At 46.7% G+C, this 19,937-nt stretch overlaps 1 protein-coding gene across 4 annotated transcripts in view; it reads left to right on the forward strand.

Annotated features, from left to right (window-relative positions):
• The window catches only part of LOC119972695 (calcium/calmodulin-dependent 3',5'-cyclic nucleotide phosphodiesterase 1A-like), a 782,449-nt gene that overhangs the window by 382,213 nt on the left and 380,299 nt on the right, over positions 1 to 19,937 (forward strand). For all 4 annotated transcript variants that reach the window (XM_038809816.1, XM_038809818.1, XM_038809817.1 and 1 more), the window contains 2 exons: positions 3,769 to 3,835; positions 10,043 to 10,159. In XM_038809816.1, coding sequence (XP_038665744.1) covers positions 3,769 to 3,835; positions 10,043 to 10,159 — 184 coding nt within the window. The remainder of the gene's footprint in view (positions 1 to 3,768; positions 3,836 to 10,042; positions 10,160 to 19,937) is intronic.

A 19,937-nucleotide genomic window follows, 5' to 3' on the forward strand; every position in this document is an offset into this window, starting at 1 on the left:
TGATCTTTTGTGGACTCAGCTCCACTTTCCGGCCCGAACACCATAACCCTTAATCCCTTTGTTCTTCAAAAAACTATCTATCTTTACCTTAAAAACATGTAATGAAGGAGCCTCAACTGCTTCACTGGGCAAGGAATTCCATAGATTCACAACCCTTTGGGTGAAGAAGTTCCTCCTAAACTCAGTCCTAAATCTACTTCCCCTTATTTTGAGGCTATGTCCCCTAGTTCTGCTGTCACCCGCCAGTGGAAACAACCTGCCCGCATCTATCCTATCTATTCCCTTCATAATTTTAAATGTTTCTATAAGATCCCCCCTCATCCTTCTAAATTCCAACGAGTACAGTCCCAGTCTACTCAACCTCTCCTCATAATCCAGCCCCTTCAATTCTGGGATTAACCTAGTGAATCTCCTCTGCACACCCTCCAGCGCCAGTACGTCCTTTCTCAAGTACGGAGACCAAAACTGAACACAATACTCCAGGTGTGGCCGCACTAACACCTTATACAATTGCAACATAACCTCCCTAGTCTTAAACTCCATCCCTCTAGCAATGAAGGACAAAATTCCATTTGCCTTCTTAATCACCTGTTGCACTTGTAAACCAACCTTCTGTGACTCATGCACTAGCACACCCAAGTCTCTCTGAACAGCGGCATGCTTTAATATTTTATTGTTTAAATAATAATCCCGTTTGCTGTTATTCCTACCAAAATGGATAACCTCACATTTGTCAACATTGTATTCCATCTGCCAGACCCGAGCCCATTCACTTAACCTATCCAAATCCCTCTGCAGACTTCCAGTATCCTCTGCACTTTTCGCTTTACCACTCATCTTAGTGTCATCTGCAAACTTGGACACATTGCCCTTGGTCCCCAACTCCAAATCATCTATGTAAATTGTGAACAATCACATTCCGCAATTTCACCAACCTTTCTGTCGTCCAGTTACATTTTCCTCCAAATCATTTAAACGTACTACAAACAGCAAAGGTGCCAGCACTGATCCCTGCAGAACACAACTCCTTTCAGAAAAGCACCCTTCTACTGCTACCCTCTGTCTTCTGTGACAGAGTCAGTTGGAAGGCAATAAGGAGATTTACCAGAATGGTTCCACGGAAGAGGAATTTTAGCTACAAGGTTAGTGTGAAGAAGTTGGGATTGTTCTCCATGGGGCAAGTAGATTGAAGGCAGATTTGACAGTGGTGCAGCTTACGACAGGTTTAGATAAGGTAGATAGTACAAGGAGTATGGGAGACAGATTTAAGGTTTTGGGCAAGAAATGCATCAGGAATGTGAGGAACGTTTTCCGCAGGGTCGCGGTAGTGGAGACAATGGTTTGAAAATAAATTGTGTGGGAACTTCAGGAAAACAAACTTGCAGGGTTATGGAGACAGAGCAGAGGAATGAGAATGACAGGATTGCTCTACATGAGAGGCTACATGGATGTGATAAGCCAAATGGCTTTTGTGGTCGCAAAGCCCCTTTAAGGGGCTTGTCCTCGCGGTCCATGTGACTGGCTCAGGGCCTACCGTGTGGGAGCAAGTGACCCCAACCAATGAGTGAAAGGCACAGGGCCAGGGGGGTGGGTTCTGGTCAGAATTTAAGGAGGGGTGAGACAGATTTTTAATTGGTAATGGGTTGAAGGGTTATGGGCAGGACGGTGAAGTTAAGGCCAGGATTGGCAGGACGGTGAAGTTAAGGCCAGGATGATTTAGCACACGGCTAAATCGCTGGCTTTGAAAGCAGACCAAGGCAAGCCAGCAGCACGGTTCAATTCCTGTACCAGCCTTCCCGAACAGGTGCCGGAATGTGGCGACTGGGAGCTTTTCACAGTAACTTCATTTGAAGCCTACTTGCGACAATAAGCGATTTTCATTCATTCATTTTCATTTGGAGTTGTTTCTCGTCACGTGTACCAAGGTACAGTGAAAAGTATTTTCCTGCGAGCAGCTCAACAGGTCATTAAGCACATGAAAAGAAAAGGAAATATAAGAAAATACATAATAGGGCAACACAAGATACACAATGTAACTACATAAGCACCGGCATCGGGTGAAGCATACAGGGGTGTCGTGTTAATGAGGTCAGTCCATAAGAGGGTCATTTAGGAGTCTGGTAACAGCGGGGAAGAAGCTGTTTTTGAATCTGTTTGTGCGTGTTCTCAGACTTTTGTATCTCCTGCCTGATGGAAAACGTTGGAAGCGTGAGTAAGCTGCGTGGGAGGGATCTTTGATTATGCAGCCCGCTTTCCCCAGGCAGCGGGAGGTGTAGATGGAGTCAATGGATGGGGAGGCAGGTTTGTGGATGGACTGGGCTGTGTTCACGACTCTCTGAAGCTTCTTGCGGTCTTGGAGCGAGCAGTTGCCATGCCAGGCTGTGATGCAGCCAGATAGGATGCTTTCTATGGTATATCTGTAAATGTTGGTAACAGTTAATGTTGAATTTCCTTAGTTTCCTGAGGAAGTATAGGCGCTGTTGTGCTTTTTTGGTGGTAGCGTCGACATGGGTGGACCAGGACATATTTTTGGAGATGTGTACCCCAAAGAATTTGAAACTGCTATCCATCTCCACCTCGGCCCCGTTGATGTTGACAGGGGTGTGTATAGTACTTTGCTTTCTGGAGTCAATGACCAGCTCTTTAGTTTTGCTGGCATTGAGGGATAGATTGTTGTCGCTGCACCACTCCACTAGGTTCTCTATCTCCCTCCTGTATTCTGACTCGTCGTTATTTGAGATCCGGCCACTATGATCGTATCGTCAGCAAACTTGTAGATGGAGTTGGAAGAAAATTTTGCCACGCAATCGTGTGTGGATAGGGAGTATAGTAGGGGGCTAAGTACACAGCCTTGCGGGGCCCCGGTATTGAAGACTATTGTGGAAGAGGTATTGTTGTTTATTCTTACTGATTGTGGTGTGTTGGTCAGAAAATCGAGGATCCAGTTGCAGAGTGGGGAGCCAAGTCCTAGGTTTTGGAGCTTTGATATGAGCTTGATATGAAGTCAGGGCCACCGGACAGTAGTCATTGAGGCACGTTGCCAGGTTCTTCTTTGGCACCGGTATGATGGTCGTCTTCTTGAAGCAGGTGGGGATCTCAGAGCGGAGTAGGGACAGGGTAAAGATGTCCGTGGACATATATGCCAGCTGGTCCGCGCAGGCTCTGAGTGCACGACCAGGGATCCTGTCCAATGCCAGAACTGGAGAAGTAAAGAGCTTTTCATAGACAAAACACTTAATTGCACTATTAAACAGAAATGCCTTCAAAATGCAAGTTATGCAAATTATATTTTCCTGTAGTTTAGCTGCAGATACTTCCACATTGGATATTCCAAGAAAATTAATCACACAGGTCCACATTGCGTTCTTCAATTACACCAACAAGTAGCGCTTCGCAAACAAATCCCCTAAAGCGTTTCGGAATAGTCTGCAAATTAAAGGTGGATGCATAGCAAAATGCAAGTGGATTTCAATTTTGTTAATTAACATTCTACCAATGCTTAGGTAAAACTGACCATTAATTTGCTCTCCTTACATTCCAGCATTATTTCTGTATTTTCCCATACTGCCTATCAGCTTTTTTTATTGCAGGGACAAGGAAAGTGTTTTATTGACAAGGAGGGGCAATGACAAATACTTGTTTACTGTAAAAAAAAAAGCATCCCTCCTGATTTAGGCCTGAAGTGTAATTTTGCATCAATTCAAGCATGACCAATGCTGCTGGCACAAATTTGTATTACGTCTTTGTTTTTGAACTTTTCCTGAACAGAATGTATAGGCGTACGTCAAATTTGGTTGGACTAAGCTACCCTCCTTCGGTCATCGATGTGTTAAAGGTATTTTTTTGACTTTTGCTTTCCTTGCTCTGTGATAATCTCACATTCTTTTCAAACCATTACAAGTCAAACTTTGTGAGTCTGTGCCTGCAATGAAGGCTATTGTTTGATAATGACCGATCACAGAATTAGCTACTGAGGGAAACATTTTCAATTCGCATCTTTATCCGCATTAATTTTAATTGGAAAATTGTGATCGATGCAAGTTGGATACAGTGACCTTCGAGTTTGATGGTCTATTCAGTTGGGTGAAGCCAGGAATTGGAAGCTGAATGCTTCAAGTTGACTCTGTATGCATTTTTTCATAAATTAATTTTGTTACTTTTCTCCCTGACACGAGTTACTCGCAAAATCATGCCCATCTTAACTGATTGCTCCAAAATCTTATCTGCAGGGTATTGAATCATATTTAATGTTTTGAATAATGTATTTATGAAAAGATACAAGTTGAGCCTAGATTTTTGACACTGGGTTGTTCAAATTGGTGTTGAACTTGTCTGGATTTTGAATGCTTGAATTTCTTTCTTTTAATAAATTTAGAGTACCCAATTACATTTTTCTAATTAAGGGACGATTTAGCGTGGCCAATCTACCGACACTGCCAATCTTTGGATTGTGGGGGTGAGCCCACATAGACACGGGGAGAATCTGCAAACTCCAGATGATAGTGACCCGGGGCCGGATCGAGCCCAGGTCCTCGGTGGCGCGAGGCAGCAGTGCTAAACACTGCACCACCATGCCGCCCTTGAATGTTTGAATTTCTACTGATGGGCATTAGAAAAACTTGAATGATGATGAATTAAGCTTCATGTAGACTTGAAAAGTATAGAATAGTATAAATATTGATATTGTAATAGTGTAAAATGGACAAGAGTGAATCAACACCCATTTTACATATCTTCTGATTTTTATTTATTTTGACTTGGAAGTTAATCATTTCTGAGTTATGTGCAAATTGGCATAGAAACAAATAGATTAGGAAACCTAAAATTTTGCTGGTGGGGGGGGGGGACGACAGAGAATTTAATTTCAGGGGGCACTGTACCAGAACTACAACACAAAGGAGCTGTGGTGATGGAACACAGGACAGACGAAAGTAAGGGAGAACATATATAGTCAGTGAATAAGCAGAATTATAGAATGGGAGTATAAAAACATTTTTCAAAAATGCAAAGGAGCAAGACAAACTATAACTTTCCAGTTGCACACACCCATTTTCTTGCGGAGTCTTGACCTTTTTGGACAAGAAAATATGAGTGGGCGTGGTTGACATCTGTAATCTGGTGGGGTCATGCTTCCTACCCTGGGAACAGGCTCCAAAACAATTGGGGTGCCATATTTAAAGGGTGCACCAATCAGTGCTGCAGCCTTACGATCCATAGTGCCCATAACGGACGTATCGGGGTTTTTCCCCCATCACCAACAATCCTTGCCAGCATACAACCCCCCCACCTTCCCCAACATTCATTGGCAGCTCCACCGATCGTGCCAAAGATCCTTGGCAGCATTGGAAACCCCCACTAACACCCCAGCTGTATCGCCGGTACTCTCCCCCCATTCCCCTTCAGCATCTGCCATCTTACCAACCACCCAGCACCATCAACCTTCCCATGGGGCTCCCACTAGGATCCACCTCTGGAGCTACCCCCTGGCACAAATTGGCACTGCCAGATTGGCACAGTGTCAACCTGGCAGTGTGAGCCTTTCCTAGAGGGCACTGCCAGGGAACTGCTGAGGTTTGAAAATCTCCCAATCCCCCTTCCCAGGATATATAGGGGGCAGCACGGTAGCATTCTGGATAGCACAAATGCTTCACAGCTCCAGGGTCCCAGGTTCGATTCCGGCTTGGGTCACTGTCTGTGCAGAGTCTGCACATCCTCCCCGTGTGTGCGTGGGTTTCCTCCGGGTGCTCCGGTTTCCTCCCACGGTCCAAAGATGTGCAGGTGAGGTGGATTGGCTATGATAAATTGGCCTTAGTGTCCAAAATTGCCCTTAGTGTTGAGTGGGGTTATGGGGATAGGGTGGAGGTGTTGACCTTGGGTAGGGTGCTCTTTCCAAGAGCCGGTGCAGACTCGATGGGCCGAATGGCTTCCTTCTGCACTGTAAATTCTATGATATACTTACCCCTGTGCCCCAGAGTGATCCACTCAACTTCTTCACGTCTGACAAAACCTGTTGCAAACGAGGTATGAATATTTTAGGATCATTTGTCAGGGGAGGCTGCCAATAACATGTAAATGCGTTCACATTTTGTAATTGATGTTCATTCCCTCGTGACACCGCTAGTCAGGGGCTGGGAAAATCAGGAGATGCAATCTCTCCAGCCAATATCGCGTTTCTCGATTCTCGCATATTTTCCACCAGCAGTGCTGATTCTGCGGATGGAAAATGCAGGCTCAAGATCACATCCTTCATAACTACATTGAAAATAAAAGGGGTACAAATACTCAATAAGCTAATTGAACGGAAAGAAAATAAAACCCTTTGCTCAGCGCATTCCATTCATTCTTTTTAAAGAAATCTAGAAAAGAGTGAGCAGAAACATTTGGCGGAATGTTCCCAAAAAATCACTAAAGGGGCGATTCTCCAAGCCCCTCACCGGGCCGGAGAATCGGCGCAACCGCGCAATTACGCCCCGATGCCTGTGCGCGATTCTCTGAGGTGCGGAGAATTGGCAGCAGTGGCGCCGGAGCGTTTGGCACGGCGCCAGCCGTGGGCTGCTGGAATCAATGGGGCTGCCGATTCTCCGGCCCGGATGGGCCGAGCAGCCGCTCCGATATAACAGAGTCTCGGCGGTGTCGTTCACCCCTGGTCACTGCTGGCAGGAACTCTGCGGGAACGGTTGGGGGGACGGCCTGTTGTGAGGGGGGGGGGCTCCTTCACCTGGGGAGGGGGGGGGCTCCGATGGGGTCCGGCCCGCGATCGGGGCCCACCGACCGGCGGGCCGGCCTCTGCCCCCCCCCGGGCCTACTTCCTGGCGCAGCTGCCCCTTAACACCGATCCCATGTTGGTCGGGGCTGGCGCGCATAAGTCGCCCGCGCATGCACAGGTTGGCGCGGCCCAACTGCGAATGCGCAGGTTGGCGCGGCGCCCATTTGGTACCACGTAAGGAGGCTGGAGCAGCGTGAACCGCTCCAGCGCCGTGCTGGCCCTCTATGGGGGCCAGAATCGTACGTAACTGGGCCAGGTTCGTGCCGTCGTGAAAACGTGACGGTGTTCACGACGGCGCGAACGCTTGGGCCCAATGTTGGAGAATCGCCCCCTAAGCATCATTCCGGGAGTGAAAATCAGCGAGGATTGCGCCGTCTGTTCTGGCACAATTCCGATTGCAGTCTTCCCGCACTTAGTTCTGTTTTGGACGAGTGCATGTTTTGCTCGGCGCTGCGAGGGGCGGGGCCTAAACATGGCACAATCTCAAAGTTAAATGACAGGCCATTTTCCCCATCCACAACAGACACTGCACTCCCCGCAGACAAGGTGAACTATCCCAACGCTTGACCGTGGTGATGATAACCTACCTTACCCACCACAAAATATCAGCGTCATCCCCGTCGACACCACGCAGGCACAGGGTTACTCAATCCCATCCCCACACAATCGGCAGTATCAGTCTCACCCTGCAAATGGCACTTCGCTGTGGGGCTGCCAAAAGACCCGCCACTCATACCCCATCATTTGTGCCTCACCCCTTTCGTAGCCACCCGTTCATGCCCTGCTCCCTTCAGGCGGCACACCCCCTTCAGGCCCCGCCATTTGGCAATGCTCCTTGGCGCTGCCCTGGTAGTGCCAACCTGTCATAACCAGGTAGGCAATGCCAAGGTTCTGCCCTGTCATGTCCATGATCACCCACTGCATCAATTGCCCCTGAGCCCCCGTGATGCGGAGATGCCAGCGTTGGACTGGGGTGAGCACAGTAAGAAGTCTTACAACACCAGGTTTAAGTCCAACAGGTTGTTTCAAACACTAGCTTGAAATGAAAATGAAAATCGCTTATTGTCACGAGTAGGCTTCAATGAAGTTACTGTGAAAAGCCCCTAGTCGCCACATTCCGGCGCCTGTCCGGGGAGGCTGGTACGGGAATCGAACCGTGCTGCTGGCCTGCCTTGGTCTGCTTTAAAAGCCAGCGATTTAGCTGAGTGAGCTAAACCAGCTTTCGGAGCACTGCTGCTTCCTCAGGTGAATGAAGAGGTATGTTCCAGAATCATATTTATAGACAAAGTCAAAGATGCCAGACAATGCTTAGAATGTGAGCATTTGCAGGTAATTGAGTCTTTACAGATCCAGAGATAGGGGTAACCCCAGGTTAAAGAGGTGTGAATTGTCTCAAGCCAGGACACCGTGTATACAGGATCTGCTCAGACGAGGTGGAGCGTAACAGATATCTACAGATGCTGAAAGATGCCCTCGTACAAAAGGGATATGGCGCTCGACTCATCGATCGACAGTTCCAACGCACCACAGCAAAAAACCGCACTGACCTCCTCAGAAGACAAACACGGGACAAAACCGACAGAGTACCCTTCGTCGTTCAGTACTTTCCCGGAGCGGAGAAACTATGACATCATCTTCGCAGCTTCCAACATGTCATCGATGAAGATGAACATCTTGGCAAGGTCATCCCTACACCCCCACTACTTGCCTTCAAACAACCGTGCAACCTCAAACAAACCATTGTTTGCAGCAAACTACCCAGCCTTCAGAACAGCGACCACGACACCACACAACCCTGCCATGACAATCTCTGCAAGACGTGCTAGATCATCGACATGGATACCACCATTACACGAGAGAACACCACCCACCAGGTACGCGGTCCATACTCGTGCGACTCGGCCAATGTTGTCTACCTCATACACTGCAGGAAAGGATGTCCCGAAGTGTGGTACATTGGCGAGACCATGCAGACGCTGCGACAATGAATGAATGGGCATTGCGTGACAATCACCAGGCAGGAATGTTCCCTTCCAGTCGGGGAACACTTCAGCAGTCAAGGGCATTCGGCCTCTGATCTCCGGGTAAGCGTTCTCAAAGGCGGCTTTTAGGCCGCGCGACAACGCAGAATCGCCGAGCAGAAACTTATAGCCAAGTTCCGCACACATGAGTACCGCCTCAACCGTGACCTGGGATTCATGTTGCATTACATTCATCCCCCACCATCTGGCCTGGGCTTGCAAAATCCTGCCAACTGTCCTGGCTTGAGATAATTCACACCTCTTTAACCTGGGGTTACCCCATCTCTGGATCTGTAAAGACTCAATTTCCTGCAAATGTTCGCATTCTAAGCATTGTCTGGCATCTTTGATTTTGTCTATATATATATATATATATATATAATATATATATATATGTTTCTGGAACATCCCTCTTCATTCACCTGAGGAAGGAGCGGTGCTCCGAAAGCTAGTGTTTGAAACAAACATGTTGGACTTTAACCTTGTGTTGTAAGACTTCTTACTGTCCTGAGCCCCCTGGCACAGTCGTAATATCTGGCCTCAATTTGTGTTGACCAGTAGTGATTCGCGTCGGTGCAATGCCACGCCTATGAGTAGGAACATATCGCGTACCAGCGTCAAACCTACTTTGGATATTACAATCTATTTAAATACATGGTAATCGGGCGCAAACATGATTCCGACTGCTGAGAGGGCCTGGGAACATCACAAACTATTTGGCCCCTGGGGTAAATCCCATTTCAGGGTCCAACCAGATTTTTCCCGACATGGCGGGATTTACGCTAGGCACAATTCAGCTGTAAAATTTCCCCCATTATTACACCTAATGAGTGAGATAGTGCATGCGTAGGAACTACCAACCAGACATCTGAACATCAGAGAAAGGAAAGATAATAGGATTCTGACTAAAGGAGAAAATAAAAAAATGGGTAAACAGTGGGTAGCACTGCTGCCTCACAGAGCCTGGGACCCGGGTTCGATTCGGACCACGGGTATCTGTCTGTCTGCATGGGTTTCCTTTGGGTTCTCCAGTTTTCTCCCTCAGTCCAAAGATGTCCAGGTTAGGTGGATTGACCATGCTAAATTGGCCCTAGGTGGGTTTACAGGGATAGTGTGGGTTTGGGCCAAGGTAGGGTGCTCTTCCAGAGGGTTGGTGTAGACTCGATGTGCCGAATGGCTTCCTTCTGCATTGTAGGGTTTCTGTGATGATAGGCAATCAGTCTGATTAAGTATTTTGCTGTGCTTTGTTTTGCAGAATGTAGATAAATGCACCTTCAATGTTTTTGCATTGCATGAGGCTAGTGGAGAACATGCACTCAAATTCATTGTTTATGATCTTTTCACCAGATATGACCTCATCAGTCGTTTCAAGGTTAGTGCTTAACCTCTTGGTCTGCTTTGCAATCACTTCCACTCTGACCAAGTGACTTAGATGCTGCAGAGAAAAATGCAGAAAAGCCCAACCCAACTGCATTTAAAAAATATGCATTGTGTCATATGAATCCTTATGATATTGCACAAGACGAAGTCTCGCCTGAAATGCAGTTGATAATTGGACCAGAACATGTAGATGTTATTCACTCTCCATTTTAAATCATTTCCACGGGGTCTTCCTGATGGTTAACTGTGAATTCAGTGGCAGATCAGCAAAATCATAGAGAATTATGTAATTAATAAACAGCCTGTATTTCTGAAGTTTCTCTGAGCTTCCATTAAAATTATCATTATTAATTTATCCATTTGTGGGATAACGGATCATTGCTAAGGCTGGTAATTATTGCATGCCCATAACTGCTCTTGTGAATTCACCATTTTAAACCAATACGGTCCATGTGGTGAATGTATGTGCTCCCATAGTACAGTTAGGTTGAAAGTTCCAAGATTTTAACCAAGTAAGGATGAAGGAATAGTGATAGATTTCGAAGTCGGGATGATGGATGACTTGGGGGGAACCATTCAGGAGGTTATTGTCATGAACCTGCTGTCCTTATCCTTCTAAATGATAAAGGTCATGGATTTCAGAGTTGTCGCAGTGCATCTTCCAGATGGAACACTCTGCAGACACATTGTATTGGTGGTGGAAGGAGTGCACACTTCAGATGGTGAGATGGGTACCGCCAAGCAGGTTGCTTTGTATTGGATGCTCTTGAACTTCTTGAATGTTGTTGGAACTGTATTCATCCAGACAAGTGGAGAGTATTCCATCACAGTCCTAACCTATGCCATATGAATGGGGAAGTGACATTGGAGAGTCCAGATGTGAGATTATGGATGCATGAAAATCAGTCTCTGGCCAACTCTTGTATTCATCTTGGATTTATTTATTGTCACGTGTACTGAGGTACAGTGAAAAGTATTTTTCTGCGAGCAGCTCAAACAGATAATTTAGTACATGAAAATGCAATAAAATAAAAAAAAAATACATAATAGGGCAACACAAGGTGCACAATGTAAACACATAGACACCGGCATCAGGTGAAGCATAAAGGGGTGTAGTATTAATCAGGTCAAACCATAAGAGGGTTGTTTAGGAGTCTGGTAACAGTGGGGAAGAAGCTGTTTTTGAATCTGTTTGTGCGTGTTCTCAGACTTTTGTATCTCTTGCTCGATGGAAGAAGTTGGAAGACTGAGTAAGCCGGGTGGGAGGGGTCTTTGATAATGCTGCCTAGGGGCTGGTTTAGCTCACTGGGCTAAATCGCTGGTTTTTAAAGCTAATAAGCAGGCCAGCAGCACGGTTCGATTCCTGTACCAGCCTCCCCGGACAGGCGCCGGAATGTGGCGACTAGGGGCTTTTCACATTAACCTCATTGAAGCCTACTCATGACAATAAGCGATTTTCATTTTTCATTTTCATTTCCCCAGGGAGCAGGAGGTGTAGATAGAGTCAATGGATGAGAGGCAGGGTTGTGTGATGGACTGGGCTGTGTGCACGATTCTCTGAAGTTTCTTGCGGTCATGGTCCGACCAGTTGCCATACCAGGCTGTGATGCAGCCAGATAGGTTGCTTTCTATGGTGCATCTATAAAAGTTGGGAAGTGTTAGTGTGGACATGCTGAATTTACTTAATTTCCTGAGGAACTATCAGAACATAAGAACTAGGAGCAGGAGTAGGCCATCTGGCCCCTCGAGCCTGCTCCGCCATTCAATTAGATCATGGCTGATCTTTTGTGGACTCAGCTCCACTTTCCAGCCCAAACACCATAACCCTTAATCCCTTTATTCTTCAAAAAACTATCCATCTTTACCTTAAAAACATGTAATGAAGGAGCCTCAACTGCTTCACTGGGCAAGGAATTCCATAGATTCACAACCCTTTGGGTGAAGAAGTTCCTCCTAAACTCAGTCCTAAATCTACTTCCCCTTATTTTGAGGCTATGTCCCCTAGTTCTGCTGTCACCCGCCAGTGGAAACAACCTGCCCGCATCTATCCTATCTATTCCCTTCATAATTTTAAATGTTTCTATAAGATCCCCCCTCATCCTTCTAAATTCCAACGAGTACAGTCCCAGTCTACTCAACCTCTCCTCATAATCCAACCCCTTCAGCTCTGGGATTAACCTAGTGAATCTCCTCTGCACACCCTCCAGCGCCAGTACGTCCTTTCTCAAGTAAGGAGACCAAAACTGAACACAATACTCCAGGTGTGGCCTCACTAACACCTTATACAATTGCAACATAACCTCCCTAGTCTTAAACTCCATCCCTCTAGCAATGAAGGACAAAATTCCATTTGCCTTCTTAATCACCTGTTGCACTTGTAAACCAACCTTCTGTGACTCATGCACTAGCACACCCAAGTCTCTCTGAACAGCGGCATGCTTTAATATTTTATCGTTTAAATAATAATCCCGTTTGCTGTTATTCCTACCAAAATGGATAACCTCACATTTGTCAACATTGTATTCCATCTGCCAGACCCGAGCCCATTCACTTAACCTATCCAAATTCCTCTGCAGACTTCCAGTATCCTCTGCACTTTTCGCTTTACCACTCATCTTAGTGTTATCTGCAAACTTGGACACATTGCCCTTCGTCCCCAACTCCAAATCATCTATGTAAATTGTGAACAATTGTGGGCCCAACACGGATCCCTGAGGGACACCACTAGCTACTGATTGCCAACCAGAGAAACACCCATTAATCCCAACTCTTTGCTTTCTATTAATTAACCAATCCTCTATCCATGCTACTACTTTACCCTTAATGCCATGCATCTTTATCTTATGCAGCAACCTTTTGTGTGGCACCTTGTCAAAGGCTTTCTGGAAATCCAGATATACCACATCCATTGGCTCCCCGTTATCTACTGCACTGGTAATGTCCTCAAAAAATTCCACTAAATTAGTTAGGCATGACCTGCCCTTTACGAACCCATGCTGCGTCTGCCCAATGGGACAATTTCTATCCAGATGCCTCGCAATTTCTTCCTTGATGATAGATTCCAGCATCTTCCCTACTACCGAAGTTAAGGTCACTGGCCTTTAATTTCCTGCTTTCTGCCTACCTCCTTTTTTAAACAGTGGCGTCATGTTTGCTAATTTCCAATCCACCGGGACCACCCCAGAGTCTAGTGAATTTCGGTAAATTATCACTAGTGCATCTGCAATTTCCCTAGCCATCTCTTTTAGCACTCTGGGATGCATTCCATCAGGGCCAGGAGACTTGTCTACCTTTAGCCCCATTAGCTTGCCCATCATTACCTCCTTAGTGATAACAATCCTCTCAAGGTCCTCACCTGTCATAGCCTCATTTCTATCAGTCGCTGGCATGTTATTTGTGTCTTCCACTGTGAAGACCGACGCAAAAAACCTGTTCAGTTCCTCAGCCATTTCTTCATTTCCCATTATTAAAACTCCCTTCTCACCCTCTAAAGGACCAATATTTACCTGAGCCACTCTTTTTTGTTTTATATATTTGTAAAAACTTTTACTGTCTGTTTTTATATTCTGAGCAAGTTTACTCTCATACTCTATCTTACTCTTCTTTATAGCTTTTTTTAGTAGCTTTCTGTTGCCCCCTAAAGATTTCCCAGTCCTCTAATCTCCCAGCAATCTTTGCCACTTTATATGCTTTTTCCTTCAATTTGATACTCTCCCTTATTTCCTTAGATATCCACGGTCGATTTTCCCTCTTTCTTCCGTCCTTCCTTTTTGTTGGTATAAACCTTTGCTGAGCACTGTGAAAAATCGCTTGGAAGGTTCTTCACTGTTCCTCAACTGTTCCACCATAAAGTCTTAGCTCCCAGTCTACCTTAGCTAGTTCTTCTCTCATCCCCTTGTACTCTCCTTTGTTTAAACACAAAACACTAGTATTTGATTTTACTTTCTCACCCTCCATCTGTATTTTAAATTCCTCCATATTGTGATCGCTCCTTCCGAGAGGATCCCTAACTATGAGATCATGAATCAATCCTGTCTCATTACACAGGACAAGATCTAGGACCGCTTGTTCCCTCGTAGGTTCCATTACATACTGTTCTAGGAAACTATCGCAGATACATTCTATAAACTCCTCCTCAAGGTTGCCTTGACCGACCTGGTTAAACCAATCGACATGTAGATTAAAATCCCCCATGAGAACTGCTGTACCATTTCTACATGCATCAGTTATTTCTTTGTTTATTGCCTGCCCCACCATAACGTTACTATTTGGTGGCCGATAGACTACTCCAATCAGTGACTTTTTCGCCTTACTATTCCTGATTTCCACCCAAATGGATTCAACCTTATCTTCCATAGCACCGATGTCATCCCTTACTATTGCCCGGATGTCATCCTTAAATAACAGAGCAACACCACCTCCCTTACCATCCACTCTGTCCTTCCGAATAGTTTGATACACTCGGATATTTAACTCCCAGTCGTGACCATCCTTTAACCATGTTTCAGTAATGGCCACTAAATCATTGTCATTTACGATGATTTGTGCCATCAACTCATTTACTTTATTCCGAATACTACGAGCATTCAGGTAAAGTACACTTATGTTGGTTTTTTTACCTCTGTTTTGAATCTTAACATCTCCAGTTGTATTCCTTTTGTTATTACTGGGCCTATTCACTGAGCTCCCCTCAGTCACTGTACCTTGTACTGTCGCCCTTTTAGATTTTTGACTATGTCTTCTCTGCCTTGCACTTTTCCCCTTACTTCCTTTTGCTTCTGTCCCTGTTTTACTACCTTCCAACTTCCTACATCGGTTCCCATCCCCCTGCCACATTAGTTTAAACCCTCCCCAACAGCTCTAGAAAACACCCCCCCCAGGACATCGGTTCCAGTCCTGCCCAGGTGCAGACCGTCCGGTTTGTACTGGTCCCACCTCCCCCAGAACCGGTCCCAATGCCCCAGGAATTTGAATCCCTCCCTCTTGCACCATCTCTCGAGCCACGCATTCATCCTATCTATCCTGACATTCCTACTCTGACTAGCTCGTGGCACTAGTAGCAATCCTGAGATTACTACCTTTGAGGTCCTGCTTTTTAGTTTAACTCCTAACTCCCTGAATTCCGCTTGTAGGACCTCATCCTGTTTTTTACCTATATCGTTGGTGCCTATGTGCACCACGACAGCTGGCTGTTCACCCTCCCCTCCCAGAATGTCCTGCAGCCGCTCCGAGACATCCTTGACCCTTGCACCAGGGAGGCAACACACCATCCTGGAGTCTCGATTGCGTCCACAGAACCGCCTGTCTATTCCCCTTACGATCAAGTCCCCTATCACTATAGCCCTGCCATTTTTCTTCCTGCCCTGCTGTGCAGCAGAGCCAGCCATGGTGCCATGAACCTGGCTGCTGCTGCCTTCCCCTGGTGAGCCATCTCCCTCAACAGAATCCAAAGCGGTATATCTGTTTTGCAGGGAGATTACCGCAGGGGACACCTGCACTGCCTTCCTACTCTTGCTCTTTCTTTTGGTCACCCATTTTCTATCTCCCTCATTAATTTTCACCTGCGGTGTGACCATCTTGCTAAACGTGCTATCCACGACCTCCTCAGCATCGCGGATGCTCCAAAGTGAGTCCATCCGCAGCTCCAGAGCCGTCAAGCGGTCTAACAAGAGCTGCAACTGAACACACTTCTTGCACGTGAAGGAGCCAGGGACAGTGGACGTGCCCCTGAGCTCCCACATCGCACACGAGGAGCATGACACGGGTCTGGGATCTCCTGCCATGTCTTAAACCCGAGGTAAACTTAAACAACTAGAATTTCAAAGTAAAAATAAATAAATTAGACAATGAAAAGAAAGAGAGAAACTACTTCCCAGTCACTTACCAGGGTTAAAAAGCACCTCCTCACACTCTGCACCGATTTACCTCACTGCACCAAATTACCAAGTTGCAATCCCCACTCTGGATGAGTCTCACTCCGGATATGTCTCCTGGAAAAGCGCTAGCTTACTGTGTGCGCTGTCTGTCTGTCTTTTATACAGACCTCAGCTAACCGATGACTCAAAAAATACCTTAACTTCAAAGAGAAGAATACAAGCTGTTGTGCTTTCTTGGTGGTAGTGTCGACGTGGGTGGGATCAGTTCGGACATTAAGGACACCCTCTTATCAGGTTATGTCGCATCAGCACTGTTATTACTGGCCAGGGAAACCCAAAGTGTATCATGGAGTTCACCTGACCCATAACTTTGAATAGATTTTGATTATGGAGCATAAGGGCCCACTTTACAGGTGTGGTGCAACAGAGAGAGAAAGTATGTTCAATCAAAAACAATGTTTATTCAATAAATCCAGTCAACATTTTTAAACACACGCAGTAAACATCTTAGCAGCTATCAACTAAAATTTCTCCCCCCCCCCCCCCCCCCCCCCCCAAGGAATATAGTAGGCTGTCAGGGAAGATACAATTGAAATGTGGAACTTGTTCAAGGAACAGATACTATGTGTCCTTGATATGTATGTCCCTGTCAGGCAGGGAAGAGATGGTCGAGTGAGGGAACCATGGTTGACAAGAGAATGTCTTGTTAAGAGGAAGAAGGATACTTATGTAAGGCTGAGGAAACAAGGTTCAGACAGGGCACTTGAGGGATACAAGATAGTCAGGAGTGAACTGAAGAAAGGGATTTGGAGAGCTAAGAAACTCTTTGGCGGGTAGAATCAAGGAAAACCCCAAGGCCTTTTACACATATGTGAGAAATATGACAATGACTAGAGCGAGGGTGGGTCCGATCAAGGACAGGAGCGGGACATTGTGCATCGAGTCTGAAGAGATAGGAGAGGTCTTGAACGAGTACTTTTCTTCAGTATTTACAAATGAGAGGGGCCATATTGTTGGAGAGGACAGTGTGAAAAAGATTGGTAAGCTCGAGGAGATACTTGTTAGGAAGGAAGATGTGTTGGGCATTTTGAAAAATGTGAGGATAGACAAGTCTCTCCGGCCTGACGGGATATATCCAAGGATTCGATGGGAAGCAAGAGATGAAATTGCAAAGTCGTTGGCAATGATCTTTTCGTCCTCGCTGTCAACAGGGGTGGTACCAGGGGATTGGAGAGTGGCGAATGTCGTGCCCCTGTTCAAAAAAGGGAATAGGGATAACCCTGGGAATTATAGGCCAGTTAGTCTTACTTCGGTGGTAGGTAAAGTAATGGAAAGGGTACTAAGGGATCGGATTTCAGAGCATCTGGAAAGACACTGCTTGATTAGGGATAGTCAGCACGGATTAGTGAGGGCAGGTCTTGCCTCACAAGTCTTATTGAATTCTTTGAGGAGGTGAACAAGCACGTGGATGAAGGTAAAGCCGTGGATGTAGTGTACATGGATTTTAGTAAGGCATTTGATAAGGTTCCCCATGGTAGGCTTATGCAGAAACTAAGGAGGCATGGGATAGTGGGAAATTTGGCCAGTGGATAACGAACTGGCTAGCCGATAGAAGTCAGAGAGTGGTGGTGGACGGCAAATATTCAGCCTGGAGCCGAGTTACCAGTGGCGTACCGCAGGGATCAGTTCTGGGTCCTCTACTGTTTGTGATTTTCATTAATGACTTGGATGAGGGAGTTGAAGGGTGGGTCAGTAAATTTGCAGACGATACGAAGATTAGTGGAGTTGTGGATAGTGAGGAGGGCTGTTGTCGACTGCAAAGGGACATAGATAGGATGCTGAGCTGGGCTGAGAAGTGGGTGATGGAGTTTAACCCTGAAACGTGTGAGGTTGTCCATTTTGGAAGGACAAATATGAATGCGGAATACAGGGTTAATGGTAGGGTTCTTGGCAATGTGAGAAGCAGAGAGATCTTGGGGTCTATGTTCATAGATCTTTGAAAGTTGCCACTCAAGTGGATAGAGCTATGCAGAAGGCCTATGGTGTGCTAGTGTTCATTAGCAGAGGGATTGAATTTAAGAGCCGTGAGGTGATGATGCAGCTGTACAAAACCTTGGTAAGGCCACATTTGTAGTACGGTGTGCAGTTCTGGTCGCCTCATTTTAGAAAGGATGTGGAAGCTTTTGAAAAGGTGCAAAGGAGATTTACCAGGATGTTGCCTAGAATGGAGAGTAGGTCTTACGAGGAAAGGTTGAGGGTGCTTGGCCTTTTCTCATTAGAACGGAGAAGGATGAGGGGCGACTTGATAGAGGTTTATAAGATGATCAGGGGAATAGATAGAGTAGACAGTCAGAGACTTTTTCCACGGGTGGAACAAACCATTACAAGGGGATATAAATTTAAGGTGAATGGTGGAAGATATAGGGGGGTTGTCAGAGGTAGCTTCTTGACCCAGAGAGTAGTGGGGGCACGGAATGCACTGCCTGTGGAAGTAGTTGAGTTGGAAACATTAGGGACCTTCAAATAGCTATTGGATAGGTGCATGGATTAGGGTTGAATGATCGGGTGTAGATTAATTTGTTCTTAACCTAGGACAAAAGTTCAGCACAACATCGTGGGCCAAAGGGCCTGTTCCATGCTGTATTTTTCATGTTCTAGTACTCTATAAGTAACCTTAATCTTTCCTTGCAACATCCATAAGGTGTCCAAGGCCTGGGGCACTCTTGGGGGGGGGCGGGGGGGGGGGGGGGGGGGGGGGGGGGGGGCGGTGGTGGCTGAGGCACTGGACGCTGGCTGCTTGAAGGGAGGTCCCTTTAGTGTCCCTGTGTGGGGATCCCTTTTGTTTGGAGGTCTCTGAGAGTTCCTTCAGTTTGAGTGTCCCGGGGAAGGTCTCCCTATTATAGGGGTCCCTCGGGGTTCACCCTCATTTGGGAGATCGTGAGGGGGTGGTCTCACTTGGTAAGGTGACCCTGGGGGAAGGGGGTGACCCAGGTAATCTGGAGATGGGGGCTGATTTGCGGTGTGCGGCAGTTGTGGTCAGAAGCAGAACATCGGGTGGGGCAGCAGGGTAGCATGGTGGTTAGCATAAATGCTTCACAGCTCCAGGGTCCCAGGTTCGATTCCCGGCTGGGTCACTGTCTGTGTGGAGTCTGCACGTCCTCCCCCTGTGTGCGTGGGTTTCCTCCGGGTGCTCCGGTTTCCTCCCACAGTCCAAAGATGTGCGGGTTAGGTGGATTGGCCATGCTAAATTGCCCGTAGTGTCCTAATAAAAGTAAGGTTAAGGGGGGGGTTGTTGGGTTACGGGTATAGGGTGGATACGTGGGTTTGAGTAGGGTGATCATGGCTCGGCACAACATTGAGGGCCGAAGGGCCTGTTCTGTGCTGTACTGTTCTATGTTCTATCGCTATCGGAGCCACACCCACTCAAAATGGCAGTCCGATAGTGGGATAACCTCGGGAATCCCTCGTATTCCTTACCATGCATAAATTTGCAAAGAAACGGAATTTCCCACCAATCTGTGCTCCCAGGGGGAACACGAATCAGTTGCAATTCCCCTCCGGTGGGAGAACATAGGGTGGGATTCTCTATCCAGCGATGCCGGAATCGCGAAACACGATTGGGCTCAGAATCGTTGTAAGTGCCGGATCTGAGACAGAATGTCATGCTCCGGTGCCTCCACAGCAGTGAGAATAGGTAGGATATGTTTCCAGAGGCATGACCTTGGGCTGCCGCCCCTGCCACTGGAGGGCTGACCGGAAGGGGGGCATCTGCCATGACCAGGCAGGAGTAGCGGGTGTGATGGGGGACTGACGAGGGCACAGACGATCACTGCCATGACCTGCACGGCAACCACCTGACTGTGCAACCCAGTGACTGCCCACCATGGCCCATAG

This window comes from Scyliorhinus canicula, chromosome 10 (assembly GCF_902713615.1).
Source record: "Scyliorhinus canicula chromosome 10, sScyCan1.1, whole genome shotgun sequence".
In the NCBI taxonomy this organism is placed as follows: Eukaryota; Metazoa; Chordata; class Chondrichthyes; order Carcharhiniformes; family Scyliorhinidae; genus Scyliorhinus; species Scyliorhinus canicula.